General features: G+C 31.8%; 1 protein-coding gene across 1 annotated transcript in view; it reads left to right on the top strand.

Annotated features, from left to right (window-relative positions):
• LOC140447353 (6-phosphofructo-2-kinase/fructose-2,6-bisphosphatase-like) overlaps positions 1–13,656 on the top strand; it is a 76,699-nt gene that overhangs the window by 49,812 nt on the left and 13,231 nt on the right. Inside the window, exon 2 of the mRNA XM_072539960.1 lies at positions 4,879–5,019. Coding sequence (XP_072396061.1) covers positions 4,879–5,019 — 141 coding nt within the window. The remainder of the gene's footprint in view (positions 1–4,878; positions 5,020–13,656) is intronic.

The raw sequence follows: 13,656 nt of genomic DNA, 5'->3' as shown, positions 1-13,656 counted from the left end.
AGAACAAACAAGCGTAAAGCGGGAAGTGGCAGGAAGCGCAAAACTACCACTTTAGATGATCGTTTTATACGATTCAACGCTTTACGAGATCGTCATTTAACAGCGGTGCAAACAAAAAATCAGCTTCAAGAGATATCTGCGATGATTTTTTATTAATGCAAGATAATGCGCCACCCCACTCTGCAATGTGTGTCACGCAATATTTAGAGGAAGTTGGTATTAATAAAATAAACTGGCCAGCGTGTTCGCCGGATCTGAACCCAATAGAGCACATTTGGGACATGCTTGGTAGACATATTAGAGCGAAGTTGCACCAGCCTCAATTAACGAACTTCGCTTGGCTTTAGAAGAGGAATGGCAAAACATCCAGCAAGATCATAGTCGCAACCTCATAGACAGCATGAGCCGACGTGTACAGGCAGTTCTAGAAGCTAGGAGAGGCAATACAAAGTATTAAGTTATTTTTTAGTAGTTTTTCTTTGTTATTTGCGTACTTAGGTTAAGTTACATTTAAGTTGTTTTTTATGTTTTGTTATTGTTATCATTGTTCATTAAAACCAATATCATGTCGTTGCTTTTGATCATTATTTAAATACAGTGCTTCTGGGATGTCGATATGACATTCCTTCGATACCAGTCACCAAAGCCCCCATCTTCGTATTACAAATTAATACAAAAGATAATGGTAATAATAGGAAAAGTCGTAAATTGTGGGTGGCAAAGTCATTTCGCTCCTAAAAATGAACCAATCCATATTTTCACATGAAACAAAAAACATAATACTTAGAAGACATGGTTGCAACCGAAAAAGAAGGTTTTACGAAAATCCGCTAACGGAATTATTCCACAGAATGTTTCAAAGTTAGGATAAAAAACCACCTTTCGATTAAACCCGTAATTAAAATTTATAAATGTTTACACAGTTTGCTAAAAAAATCATCAAAATAGGGCTAAAAATAAAAAAACTGAAATACTTTGAATTTGACCAAAATTTTCTCCGTTGCGGTTTTTTGCATCTGAGTGTATAATAAGTACAATTAATAAATTGGTTAAATGCACAAGAACTCGCCACACATCAAAATAAATAAAACTTGTTAATGACATATCGTCAACTTGTACCTGTATAAGCATTCTTTTCAAATGTTTAAGGCTGTTTTATCGGTGCATCAAAACCTAGGGACAGTGTTTTCTCTGTTATTTACTGACAAAATGTCTTGAAATTTGGACACGTTATTCTAAATTATGTTGCCTTTAAACTGATGGTTTTACTTTTTTTATTTTTTTGAAACTTCTGTTGAAAAATTGGAATATACTGTTTAACGTTCTATTATAACCAAACTTTTTACGCCCATCACTCGAAAGAGTTTTTTTTTCTGTAATCGTTGATTTTTGTTTCACCTTTCTGTGTCCAGTAATAATCGAGAAAAGCGTGTTCCAACTTTAAAGAAAATTGCTAAAAAATACTGAAATCTAATAGTGAAACGTGTTACTCATCATTGGGCTTAGTTTCATCGTTATCGCCTTCGTGACGTCAAATCTCATGAACGTACGGTCAGTTAGTTCGTGTTAAAACTAATTTGAATGGAGAATAATGTATTTGTTGTCATTAAACTACCCGTCGGCCGGCGGCACTGAGTAAAGATGGTCTCGCGTAAGCAGTGTAGAAAAGTAAGTGATACGCCCATTTCAAATCGCAGTTGGCTTGAACTGCTAAAACAGCCTTAATCAACGAAATTTTTGAAAGTAATAATTTATGCGTAAATTTTATGGTTTTTGGGTGATGCAAGATGTTGGTTTTCTTTGGGAAATCATCCCGGACATATGGTTCTTTTATCGCTGTCTACTAAATGTATTAGAAATAAATGGGGTACAGAGAAAAAAGCTGCAAGGAGAACTATACCTACTAATAAATATGGGTTTTTTGTCCAGCAGTGTATTTGATCAATTAATTTACATGTATACAACGGTAATTACTATTTTTTAACTGTGTACCGAATATAAATGTACTAATTTTGACAACATCTAATTATAGATTAATATAAATATTGCCGTGTAAATTAATAATCTTAAAAATAGACCAAATATTTGTACAACATTCTAGCACGTTGCAATAATATAAATTAGGGAAACAATATTTGTGTTACGCTGAATTTTACTTGTACTTAACGGCGTTTATTAGTTTTTTTATTGAAGTTATCTCTGATGTTTCATTACTTAATGATAAAAAAAGTGTTTGTTTTGTGTTGTATGTAATTAATCGTTTGGCATGTACAATCTTTAATTTGCAAAAACAATTAAAACATACAATGGATATCACCTAAAATTTGTAACTGTTTAATCGATTTATCGACTTATTTTTACCAAAAAAAAAGATAAGTACAAATTTGCAAGAAATTTTTCTGGAATTATTTAAATGCTTTAAAATTCTTGAACCGTACTCTTTATTTCCTGGAGAAAATGCTCTGTGTTAATTGTGGTATTCACCTTAAAGATGATATTAAAAAAAATAAAAAATGCTGTTGTATCACAACATTCATCGAAAGAGTCCACAGATACCCCACAATTTTCTTCAAAAGAGTATTCTAGCCACTAATCTAGAATTGAATCAAAATCAAGTTAGCGGTAAATAAGAAAAAACTTCCTCTATTGAAAAGTATCCAGTATTTAACACAATTTTAATTGCCACTGTACAGAGCAATCCATCACTGATAAATATTGATACAAAATTTAATGAAAGCGACTATCAGATGACAGAAAATAAATAATAAAGAATTCGATAATAAACACGTTATTATACTACACGTTTTCCAACTACAAAGCTGAAGGGACTAAACGAAGCGACCATTCTTAACTGGTTGAATCGTAAGTCATGCGCAGTGGAACAGTGAGCCATTGAGCGCGGTATTTAAAATTTTCCTACTCGCAAATAATTTTAGCCATTAATACTTATTTTTTAAGCAAAAGTCACATATCATTTAGTAATTTCTGAAAATAATCAATTGCAATTCAGAAAATTATGAATAGTCCTTTATATTAAGATAAATATTAATAACTCGTTTTTAAGATTTTGCACGGCGGCCATAACCTGTGAATAATATACGAATAAAAAGTGATACGTTTAAGCATACTCACAAAAATAAACATTACTGAAGATCAAAGTGTTTTCAGTGGCACACTCTGTATAATATGAAATTTGGACGCCCCTTAAATATCAATATACGAAATTATGTCTAGTATATGTTATGTTTATAGAAGCCAGCTATCTGTTTATTTTAATTCATAATTTGGAAAGTAAAATGTAAGTTTGTTTATAAAACGCACCACAAACAACTTTTTGAAAATAGAAAATTGTTATTAAAGTTCATGTTGAATAATTTTTAGTACTCACTATTAACATAGATAAACAGCGCGGCTAACAATTAGCGCTAAATACACTGCTCAAAACTTATACAACCACAAATAAAATAACTAAAATATTTCAGTTACTACAAATAAAACTTTGGATGGTGAAATGATTAATGAAAAGTAATAAAGGGTGTTTTTTTAGAGGTATAGCACTTTGAAATGGAATAAAACAAAGATGATTTTTATGAATTGACACGAAATTGCCCTTATTCGAAAAGTAATCTTTTAGCATTATAATTTAAATATGATTTCTGGTATATGACCGTCATGGCTGGCTCTGATCTGGTAGTCTAATCTGGAGGTCCAATTTTCGATCACTTTCCAATATTTGTCGCCGTATATCGGCAATAACCCGACAAATGTCTTTCAAGTGGTCAATCGATTCATGCTGATCAGAGCAAACTAAAATATAACTAACTATAACTAACTATACACTCTGGTTTCAGAACATATACCATAAATTCAGAGCTATTTAGATTCTATTAGATCTATTTAGATTCATAGTTATTTAGATTTAGTTCTGGCAACTATTTGTGCTCCTGGTAAAGGTCTAAAATAAATATTTATTTGAAATATAAAAGAAAAAAGGAATTTTTCGGCTTACTTCGTCAAGAGACCACTCAAACAATATTTCGTCCTGTATGCTGGACGTTCAAAGAGAGAAAGGAAAGATGAATAACGCGGTTAGCAGAGCTCGGTAACCCTCGCTTTTGGGGCCAAAGTCGGGACTATTATGAAATGCAGTTGGATCCTTGAGGTAATTGAGGCGCTTCCGCACTCGGTGGATAGATGGCGTGAGCAACAATAATTTGAATATTTACTAGAAATCATAATAAATTTTTGAAACTTTGGAAAATAATTTGAAACTTTTAAACGGTTACAAAGTATCCTGAAAAAATTAGCTGGTTATCTAAGAATTTTTATAAATAATTATATATTGTATAAATAATTATATAAATTTTCGGTATGTCGTAAAATAGAGATGTTTGGGGAAAATGAGAGGAAAAATGTCCCAGAACCAAAAAAAGTCGCAGAGGGTAACCGTGTCAGACTCGGCCCAATTGATCTATCATAATTTTTTTTGCCGACGAGCGCTCTAACTATAACGTCATTTGTCATTTTATTATAGAAAACAAAGAAAAAATACTTTCTTTGACCAGAGATTTAAAAGTGATCCTCTTAATTTAATTGGGCATTGTGTATAGATATATATTTTCTTTATATTCAAATCGCAACGTTAAAAAATGTATTTCGCTAAAAGCAAATAGGTACTTTTTTGAACAAAAGATAAACATCATCAAAATATTTGTACAAAAACACATTTAAATCGTGCGATAACACTTATCGCAAATATTAAACGCGAATGTACGATATATACGTAGCTTTTGCATCATTCCAATTCAGTCTAGTTGAATCTCTCATGTAGTGAACTTAATTCCATTATGGATATAAAAAATCGTTTTTATCGTGCAGGTGCCCAGGCGCCCAAGTCGAAGCTGCTGAGGCAGTTTGGACCTTTGTTGGTGGCCATGGTCGGATTGCCGGGAAGAGGAAAGAGTTTGTTGGCCAGGAGATTGTCCAGATATCTTAATTTTACCGGCGACAACACTAAAGGTAAGTCTACAATTACATAATTATGATTTAAGTCTGTTAAAGAAGTATTATATTCGTTAAATATGGATTAAACACGTAATTTATTTCAAGTATTGAGTAATTACTATCTCGGTAATGGGGTTCATTGTACTTTACACCCAGTTCTTAAAATGTAATGTGTCTACTCGTCCGAATGTACAGAATTATAACAATTTTATTTTCATTCTAAATATGTCATCGTTTCTTTTTCTATTCTGTTAAAGATCTGTTAAGTTGGTAATACAGATGTTAGCATGTTTTGAGAAATAGATTGCCAGTAATATTCGAACATCTTGGTGAGGTTTAACATGTAACGGAAATTATTTTGTCTTTTTAAACATGTCTAACTTTTTTCACTTGTAGCTGACTTACCTTCGCATGACACCAATTATTATCACTGTTTCATTATGTTGGTCCTTCGATTTCATAGGTCACGATCGAAAGGTTTCACGTTTGATATATTTTTTGATGATTATAGTTTTGAACAATCTGCATAAGCTGTCTAATATGCTATGTTGGTATTCTTTATTTATTTGTCATATGTGAAAATAAAATCAAAATGAATAAAATTAGTAATTTAGTTACATGGTACGAAAGTCCGGACCTGGCAGAATCACAACCAACACCTGCGGCTTACTCTGCAGTTTCCCCAGAAGTTGTCGGATTGTTTCATTGTTAATTCACATTGTAAAATTCATTATTATTCTTGGTCTTGTTAAGTTTAGATGTATTAAGATTGTAGATTAGAAATAAAAAATAGTTTTTTAAAAACAAATTTCATTTTTCGAAATTTAAATTTGGCGCAGTCAGTAGGATTTGTGCGAGTCGCGAAACTGTGAATTTCGTATCTATCGGAAAGCAGACTTTTTCGGGACTTTGGTGTTTCAACGCCTTAAGTGCAAATCCAAAGAACATTCCGTTTAGTGGAAAGCAGCCCCCATTGGAAAGCAGCCCTTCAGTGACAGCAGTCCTTCATTTGGGTGGACGAATTTGGAGAAGTAGTTGGCAAAGACTATCGAGGTGAGTGCCAAGTTCCTTCTTGCCTTCCTTATTTATTTTTCATAAATTCGGAAGATAGCTTGTTAAGACATTGTTTATTAGACGATATTTCCATTTTATGATTGACGCTGATTCCTTGGTAGAATCTCTTAAGAATCTAAAGATTAACTTTAAAGGTAGGAAGAATAAAGATAATAAAAATATTAAAATGGCAACTAACCAAACTGTTCAAGCTAATCGTCCCATCAATTGGGAACTATTTAAGTCAAAAATTTCAAATATTAGACCTTATGATGGAGATACTAATACTTTAAATAAATTTATTTATCTTTGCGATAACTTAATTACTACATATAGAGCATATAATGACCAAGAATTAAATGATCACATTTTTGAATGTATTCAAGGAAAACTTATAGGAAAAGCTGAGCTTATGGTAGGAAATAGGGTAGAATTAAATAATTGGGCACTTTTAAAAGCCGCGCTTATACAATGTTTTTCTGATAAACGTAATTTACAATCCTTAACACAAGAACTTACTAGAAATAGGCCACAAAGAAATGAAAATTTAATAGAATTTGGAAATTGATTACAATTGTTAGTAAGTAATATAGTACAAAGAATTAACAATGATACTAATCTTGATGTAAATCAAAAAGCTGTTTTCATACAATTTTGCGAAAATACAGCACTAAATACTTTTATTACGGGTTGTACCGGCACATTAAAAAATAATATGCATTTAAAAGCACCAGCTTCTTTAGAACACGCCATAGCTTATGTAAATGAATTTGAGAATTTCGAGAAATTTTATTCAAGTAATAATGACAATAAGTCGCACCAAAATAAAGGCAATTTCAGAAATCAGAATTTCCCTAATCCAAACAGGCAATTTTATAATCCCATGAATAATCAATATTTTCAAACAAATTCTTCTATTCCCCAAAATCCAAATTTTAGTACAAATAATAATTATCCTCAAAATTTCCAATGGCCTCGCCAACCTATTAATGTACAGCCTCAACAGCTACCCCCTAAAAGACTCCCAACTAACTCTGAAGTCTTTGGACCTTCCCGAAATACGAATGTTTTCAGACCAAATCGAACTCCCCAACATCGCGCCCCAAAGCCGGAACCGATGAATATTTCCACAAATTCTAGATTCCCTTCAACGTTCAACAGAAGAACAAATAATGTTAATAGAAACTATTTTCAAAATAATGGGCAAAAGCCGAATATTATAGTTGAAGAATTATATAATAATGATTGCGGACAGACGCATAGCGACGTCGACGCAGATATCTATTCCGGTGAGCAAGTAGATTTAGATTATTTTCCTCAGAATTTTCAGGAAACCACCTCAGAAAACCAAATAACTTAATCGAATTAAATTTAACCTCTAATAACCCTTTACCTTACATCACTATTTCTAATCCCCCATTAAAATTATTAATTGATACTGGTAGTACGAAATCAATCTTAAAACCCAGTATTGCTGAACAATTTTATTCAGATTGCATATATTCTTCAAACGTTTCAATTTCTACGTCTCTTGGCACGAAAAATATCAAATACCAAGCAGCCATACCGGCGTTCCAAGAATTTAATCGAAACAATATACTGCACTACATATTATATGATTTTCATGAGTTTTATGATGGCTTGGTCGGTGTTAATGACCTATTATCCATGAAGTTTAACATTGATTTTAATAATAAATGTCTCGTTAGCAGAGACACAATAATCCCTATTAAATTTAGAAAACCATCAGACATAAAGTTTGAAATATCTGTTGGCCCTTATGAGAAGATTAGAAAAGAAGTCCCTGTGACCGTACCGAACGGTGAAATATTAATTGATAAGATAATTTTAGGTGATATGTATGTACCAGAAATGCTAACTGTAGCAAATGATGGTTTAGCTTTAGTAGAATTTGTCAATGAAACTAATAAAAATTTATCTATAACTTTATTAAAACCCATAAACGCTTATCCATACGATTCTAACGTTTATCAATGTTATAAATTTGAATTTTCTAATAGACAAAATAATTATAAAATAGATAAAATGCAAATTCAAAATCTTATTAGAACGGATCATATGAACGCGGAAGAAAAATCCGAAATTATTAAATTATGTTCGCGATATAAAGATATATTTTTGAAACCCGGTGACCCACTTACATTTACGTCAAAAGTAAAACATGTTATTAAAACAACCGACGAGGAACCTGTACATGTAAAGTCGTACAGATACCCTTATGTTCACAAGGAAGAAATTAAAAAGCAAATTGACAAAATGTTAGACGACGGAATTATTAGAGCCAGTAATAGTCCCTGGGGCTCCCCACTTTGGATAGTAAAGAAGAAACTCGATTCTTCCAATCAACAAAAATTTCGCTGTGTTATAGATTATAGGAAACTTAATGATAAAACCATTAGTGATCGATATCCGATACCCAATATTACCGAAATATTGGACAAATTAGGACGAGCACAATATTTCACTACTCTTGACTTAGCTAGCGGTTTTCATCAAATCGAGATGAGCCCCTGCTCCATAGAAAAAACAGCATTTAGTGTTAATAATGGACACTACGAATTTTTAAGAATGCCTTTTGGCTTAAAAAACGCACCATCCACCTTCCAAAGGGTAATGGATGAAATATTAAAGGATTTACAAAACAAAATCTGTATGGTATATATGGACGATATAATTATTTTTAGCACAAGCCTCCAAGAGCACATTCAAAACTTAAAATTAGTGTTTGCAAAATTAAAAGATGCACAATTAAAAATACAAATCGATAAATGCGAATTCCTTAGAAAGGAAGTTGAATTTTTAGGGCATATAGTGACCCCAGACGGAGTTAAGCCCAATCCAAAAAAGATTAGAGCGATTAAAAATTTTCCTACCCCTCGTACGCAGAAAGAAATAAAGTCTTTCTTAGGTTTGTTAGGATACTATAGAAAATTCATTAAAAACTTTGCAGCTATAACTAAACCTATGACCATGTGTTTAAAAAAGGATCAGAAAGTTATCCACAACAAAGAATTCTTAGACTGTTTTAATATTTGTAAAAATCTTTTGACTTCAGAACCTATTTTAGCTTATCCTGACTTTAACAAAAATTTTCAATTAATAACTGATGCTTCTAATTATGCAGTTGGCGCTGTTCTCATGCAAGATAACCATCCTATATGTTACGCCTCACGTACGTTAAATTCAGCCGAAATGAATTATTCAACCATAGAGAAAGAGTTACTAGCGATTGTATACGGTTGCAAATATTTTCGACCCTACCTCTTCGGTCGCAGATTCCAAATTTTAACTGATCATAAACCCCTTCAGTGGTTATTTTCTCTTAAAGAACCAAACTCTCGCCTAGTACGGTGGAGACTTAAGCTCGAAGAATTTGATTATGATATCCAATATTTAAAAGGGAAAAATAATAAAGTAGCCGACGCGCTTTCTAGAATTAAAATAGATTCCGATTTAAATGCTCTCGAAACGGAATCGATGGACGTTAATTTAGGCGACATAAATGAAATAATAGATAATGAACTACGCAACTTTGACGACTTACCGCAACTTTCAGAAGGAGACCTTGACTCCTTACTAAATGATGGATCAACTAATAAAATAAATATTATTTCGGACATACAAGTTCGACCCCCTCTCGAAAATCCCGAAAGAGATGACTCTGACTTAGAAACCTGTCATACCTCTTTAGAAAATCCCATTCTAGGTATACCCATAACCGAAAAAGCCCTAAATACTTATAAAAATCAAATTATATTAACAGGTGGAGAAATAAATAAAATTAAATGCAAAAATGAAAAAATATTCGATAATAATAGATTTTATGTTACTTTACCCCAAAGAAATATTGAAGAAAGTATTTTTAAATTTGTAAAAGAATATATAGATCCCAAAAAGATTTATGCGTTGTACTTTAAAGAAAATATTTTACCAGAAACATTTGTAGTAATAGTTCAGAATTATTTTAAAAATTCCGCTTTTAAATTTGTACATTCCACAAAATTTTTAACTGACGTAATAGATACTCAGGAACAGAAAGAAAAATTAGAGTATTATCACATACACAAAAAAGGACATCGCGGCATGAATGAAATAAAAATGTCCCTAGGATCACGTTACTATTGGCCAAAAATGGCAGAAGATATCGAACGATTTATAAATAATTGTGAAACTTGTCTTAAAAACAAATACGATAGAAATCCTCCAATTATAAAATTTAGTCTAACTCCCACTGCATCAAAACCCTTTGAACATATTCATGTAGATGTCTTTAAAATTTCTAACCAATCATATTTAACGATTATAGATTCATTTTCGAGATATGCCCAAGCATATCCTTTACCTAGTGTCAATGGCACCTCCGTAGTGGAAAATTTACTTCTCTTCGTAAGCCACCACGGTTTACCTTATAAAATTACTGCCGACTGTGGAACAGAATTCAAAAATAATGACCTTAACGATTTTTGTAAACTTCACCGTATAGAACTACATTTCACAACTTCTAAAAATAGTAATTCCAACTCCCCCGTAGAAAGGTTTCATTCTACACTAATAGAATGCTTTCGCTGTCTTAGAGAAGAAAATAAAGAATTAACTCCTAACCAATTGATAAAACATGCTATTCTAAGCTATAATAATTCAATTCATTCCATCACTAAGTTTACCCCATTTGAAATAATAAAAGGACACATTAATAGTCCAGATCCTTTCGACTTGGACGATAACCTTATTTTATCATACTATGTACAAAACCATAAAAAAGCAAGTAAACATTTATACGAAATAATAAAAAGTAGAAACGAAGAAACAAAAGAAAAAATAATTAATAAATTAAATGAAAATCGAAATGACCCTCCAGATTTCTCTAACCAGGACGTTGCATACGTCAAAACAAAATTGCGCGATAAAAAGGCACCAAAATTTAAAAAGGCTGAAGTAGTCCAAGATTCAGGCCTTATCTTACAAACTAATAAAGGAAATTACCATAAAAATATAATCAGAAAACCCAAAGTAAAACAAAAAATATCTTTTCAGGAAAATGAAAATCCGGACAACGTGTTTGCTCCTGATATTCCTGGCACTTCAACGGAGATGTGAAGGAGAAGATGTAAAAATTACTCCTATAACAAATCCTTTGTTACCCATACTATTAGGACCCTGTAAAATTATTTACACTAAGCATACCTTTATACACTATCTAGATTTAAGAGAAGTAACTAAACAGATAACTAGTTTAACTAACCATTTTTATAGCCTTAAGAATAGTCTAATAGTAAGTAACGCTTCTAACTCTATATCTTATCATAACTTAGCTGAGCAAATGACAAAAAGAACCGAATTCTTAATAAAAATTCTCGAAAGAAAATTTGAAAATTTACATCCACATATTCGCTCTAAAAGAGGTTTAATAGATGGAATAGGCAAAATTAATAAATGGGCTTTTGGAACTTTAGATGCTGACGATGGAGAACGATACGATAAAGCAATTAATATTTTACAATTAAATCAGAAAACTGTAATTCATGAACTTAACCTTCAGTCAACTTTGTACAAAAAGCTTGTTAATCATTATAATCAATCTTTATCAACCTTGTGGCAAAATCAACAAAAATTACAAGACAATATAGAAAAATTTAAATATTCATTAGAAACCAAAATAATCACTTTGAATAATTACATAACTTATCAAAGTATTCTTTACCAGATTAATCTTGATTGCCAAAATTTAATAACATTTATTGACAATATTGAAAATTCGATCGTTTTCTCTAAATTAAATACTCTTCATAATTCAATAATATCTACCCAAGAAATCTCAGAAATGATGTCATATTTATCACATATATACAAAGAAGAACAAATCGCAAAATTTAACAATGTGCTAACATACTATCTGTTTCTCAGTACCCAAGTAACCTTTTACGAATCCAAGCTTATATTCGCTATCCATGTTCCTATATTCAAATCAGAAAATTACGATTTTTTCCATGTTTACCCCGTAATACAAAATCATCAAACATATATTCCTTTATATCCCTACTTGGCAAAAGGAGAAAAATCACTATCGATAAAAGAAGAATGTCCCATCCTCGAAACCAGATACTACTGCCAACAGGACTACACCCAAATAGATACCTGCACCTATAAATTAATTGATGGACGTAACCCAGAGAAATGCTACGCCACTGAAGTAAATCTACAAGAACCCATTATCGAGCACGTCATGGAGAACCAGATCTTAATAATCCCATCCAGTACTGTCAAATTAATCTCAAAATGTGAGTCCAATTCGTTTTTGGAAATAAAAGAACCTTCGTTAATAGAAATCCCGCCAAAATGTGAAATAGAAGTTGGAACCTTAAAATTTTCAAACAATCCACGAATCCAATCTGGAAAAATCATAATATTACCAAAACTAGAAAATTTCTCGACTGAAAAGGTAAATTATCAAGTAACCAATTTGAGCAAAATCGATATGGAGGGACTATACGAAATTAACAGAATTACCAGAAATCTTTCACCAGTAGAAGAAATTGGCTTTCCAACTACACCCATTATCAGCACCGGTTCGGTCATCTTATCTATATTAATACTAATCGTTATAATTTACATCATCACCAGATACCGGAAGTATTGCAAAAATAAGAGGGTTCCTGACGAAATTCCATTGGAAGAAAGATGTCCCCAAAATTTGGAATCCAAAAATACCTCCGTTATTTTTTCCTCTTAAGGACGGAGGAGTTACATGGTACGAAAGTCCGGACCTGGCAGAATCACAACCAACACCTGCGGCTTACTCTGCAGTTTCCCCAGAAGTTGTCGGATTGTTTCATTGTTAATTCACATTGTAAAATTCATTATTATTCTTGGTCTTGTTAAGTTTAGATGTATTAAGATTGTAGATTAGAAATAAAAAATAGTTTTTTAAAAACAAATTTCATTTTTCGAAATTTAAATTTATTTTAATGTTTTTGTATTTTAAATAACTGGATATGGTCTTTGTAATATTTTCTGTGATTTTTGGTACTGTGTTTGATCATTTATTTAGTGTATATATTTAAATCGTCTGGTCACATTGTTCATAATCTTCAGTTAGATATTTGGTATTCCCAATATTTATTCTGCTTATCCGGTATTTCCATCTGTAGATAATTATATTTGTAAATAGACCTGGAGATGAAGTTTGAGATTTTAAAGGCATCGTAGTACTTCATAATTAAGACTATCTAAACTTTGTTTTTTGAGAACCAGTAAAAGATAAAAAGCGCGCTTTCAATCAATTCTATTGGAGAAAAAATTTCAAGAATTCAGAAAAAGAAGACAAGAATAAAAACAAATACAACAAGAACAAAAAACCTATTAACATACAGAGAAAAGAAGAATTAAAATCGAGCACTGCTTCGCAAGCTTGCAAACGCTTCACAAAAGAAGTGGAAGTATGATTTTTATCGTTTACAAAAAGAAATATGACGCTTTATATGATGTCAAAAGGCAGAGGTGAAGGAATTAATAGACCCGAAACATATCGAAAATGATGCATAGCTTGACTGTCTGAAGAAGTTATATCTATACAGAGGA

This window comes from Diabrotica undecimpunctata, chromosome 8 (genome assembly GCF_040954645.1).
Source record: "Diabrotica undecimpunctata isolate CICGRU chromosome 8, icDiaUnde3, whole genome shotgun sequence".
NCBI lineage: Eukaryota > Metazoa > Arthropoda > Insecta > Coleoptera > Chrysomelidae > Diabrotica > Diabrotica undecimpunctata.
The sequence above is the reverse complement of the archived record's forward strand: the minus strand, read 5'-3'. Positions and strand labels throughout refer to the sequence as shown.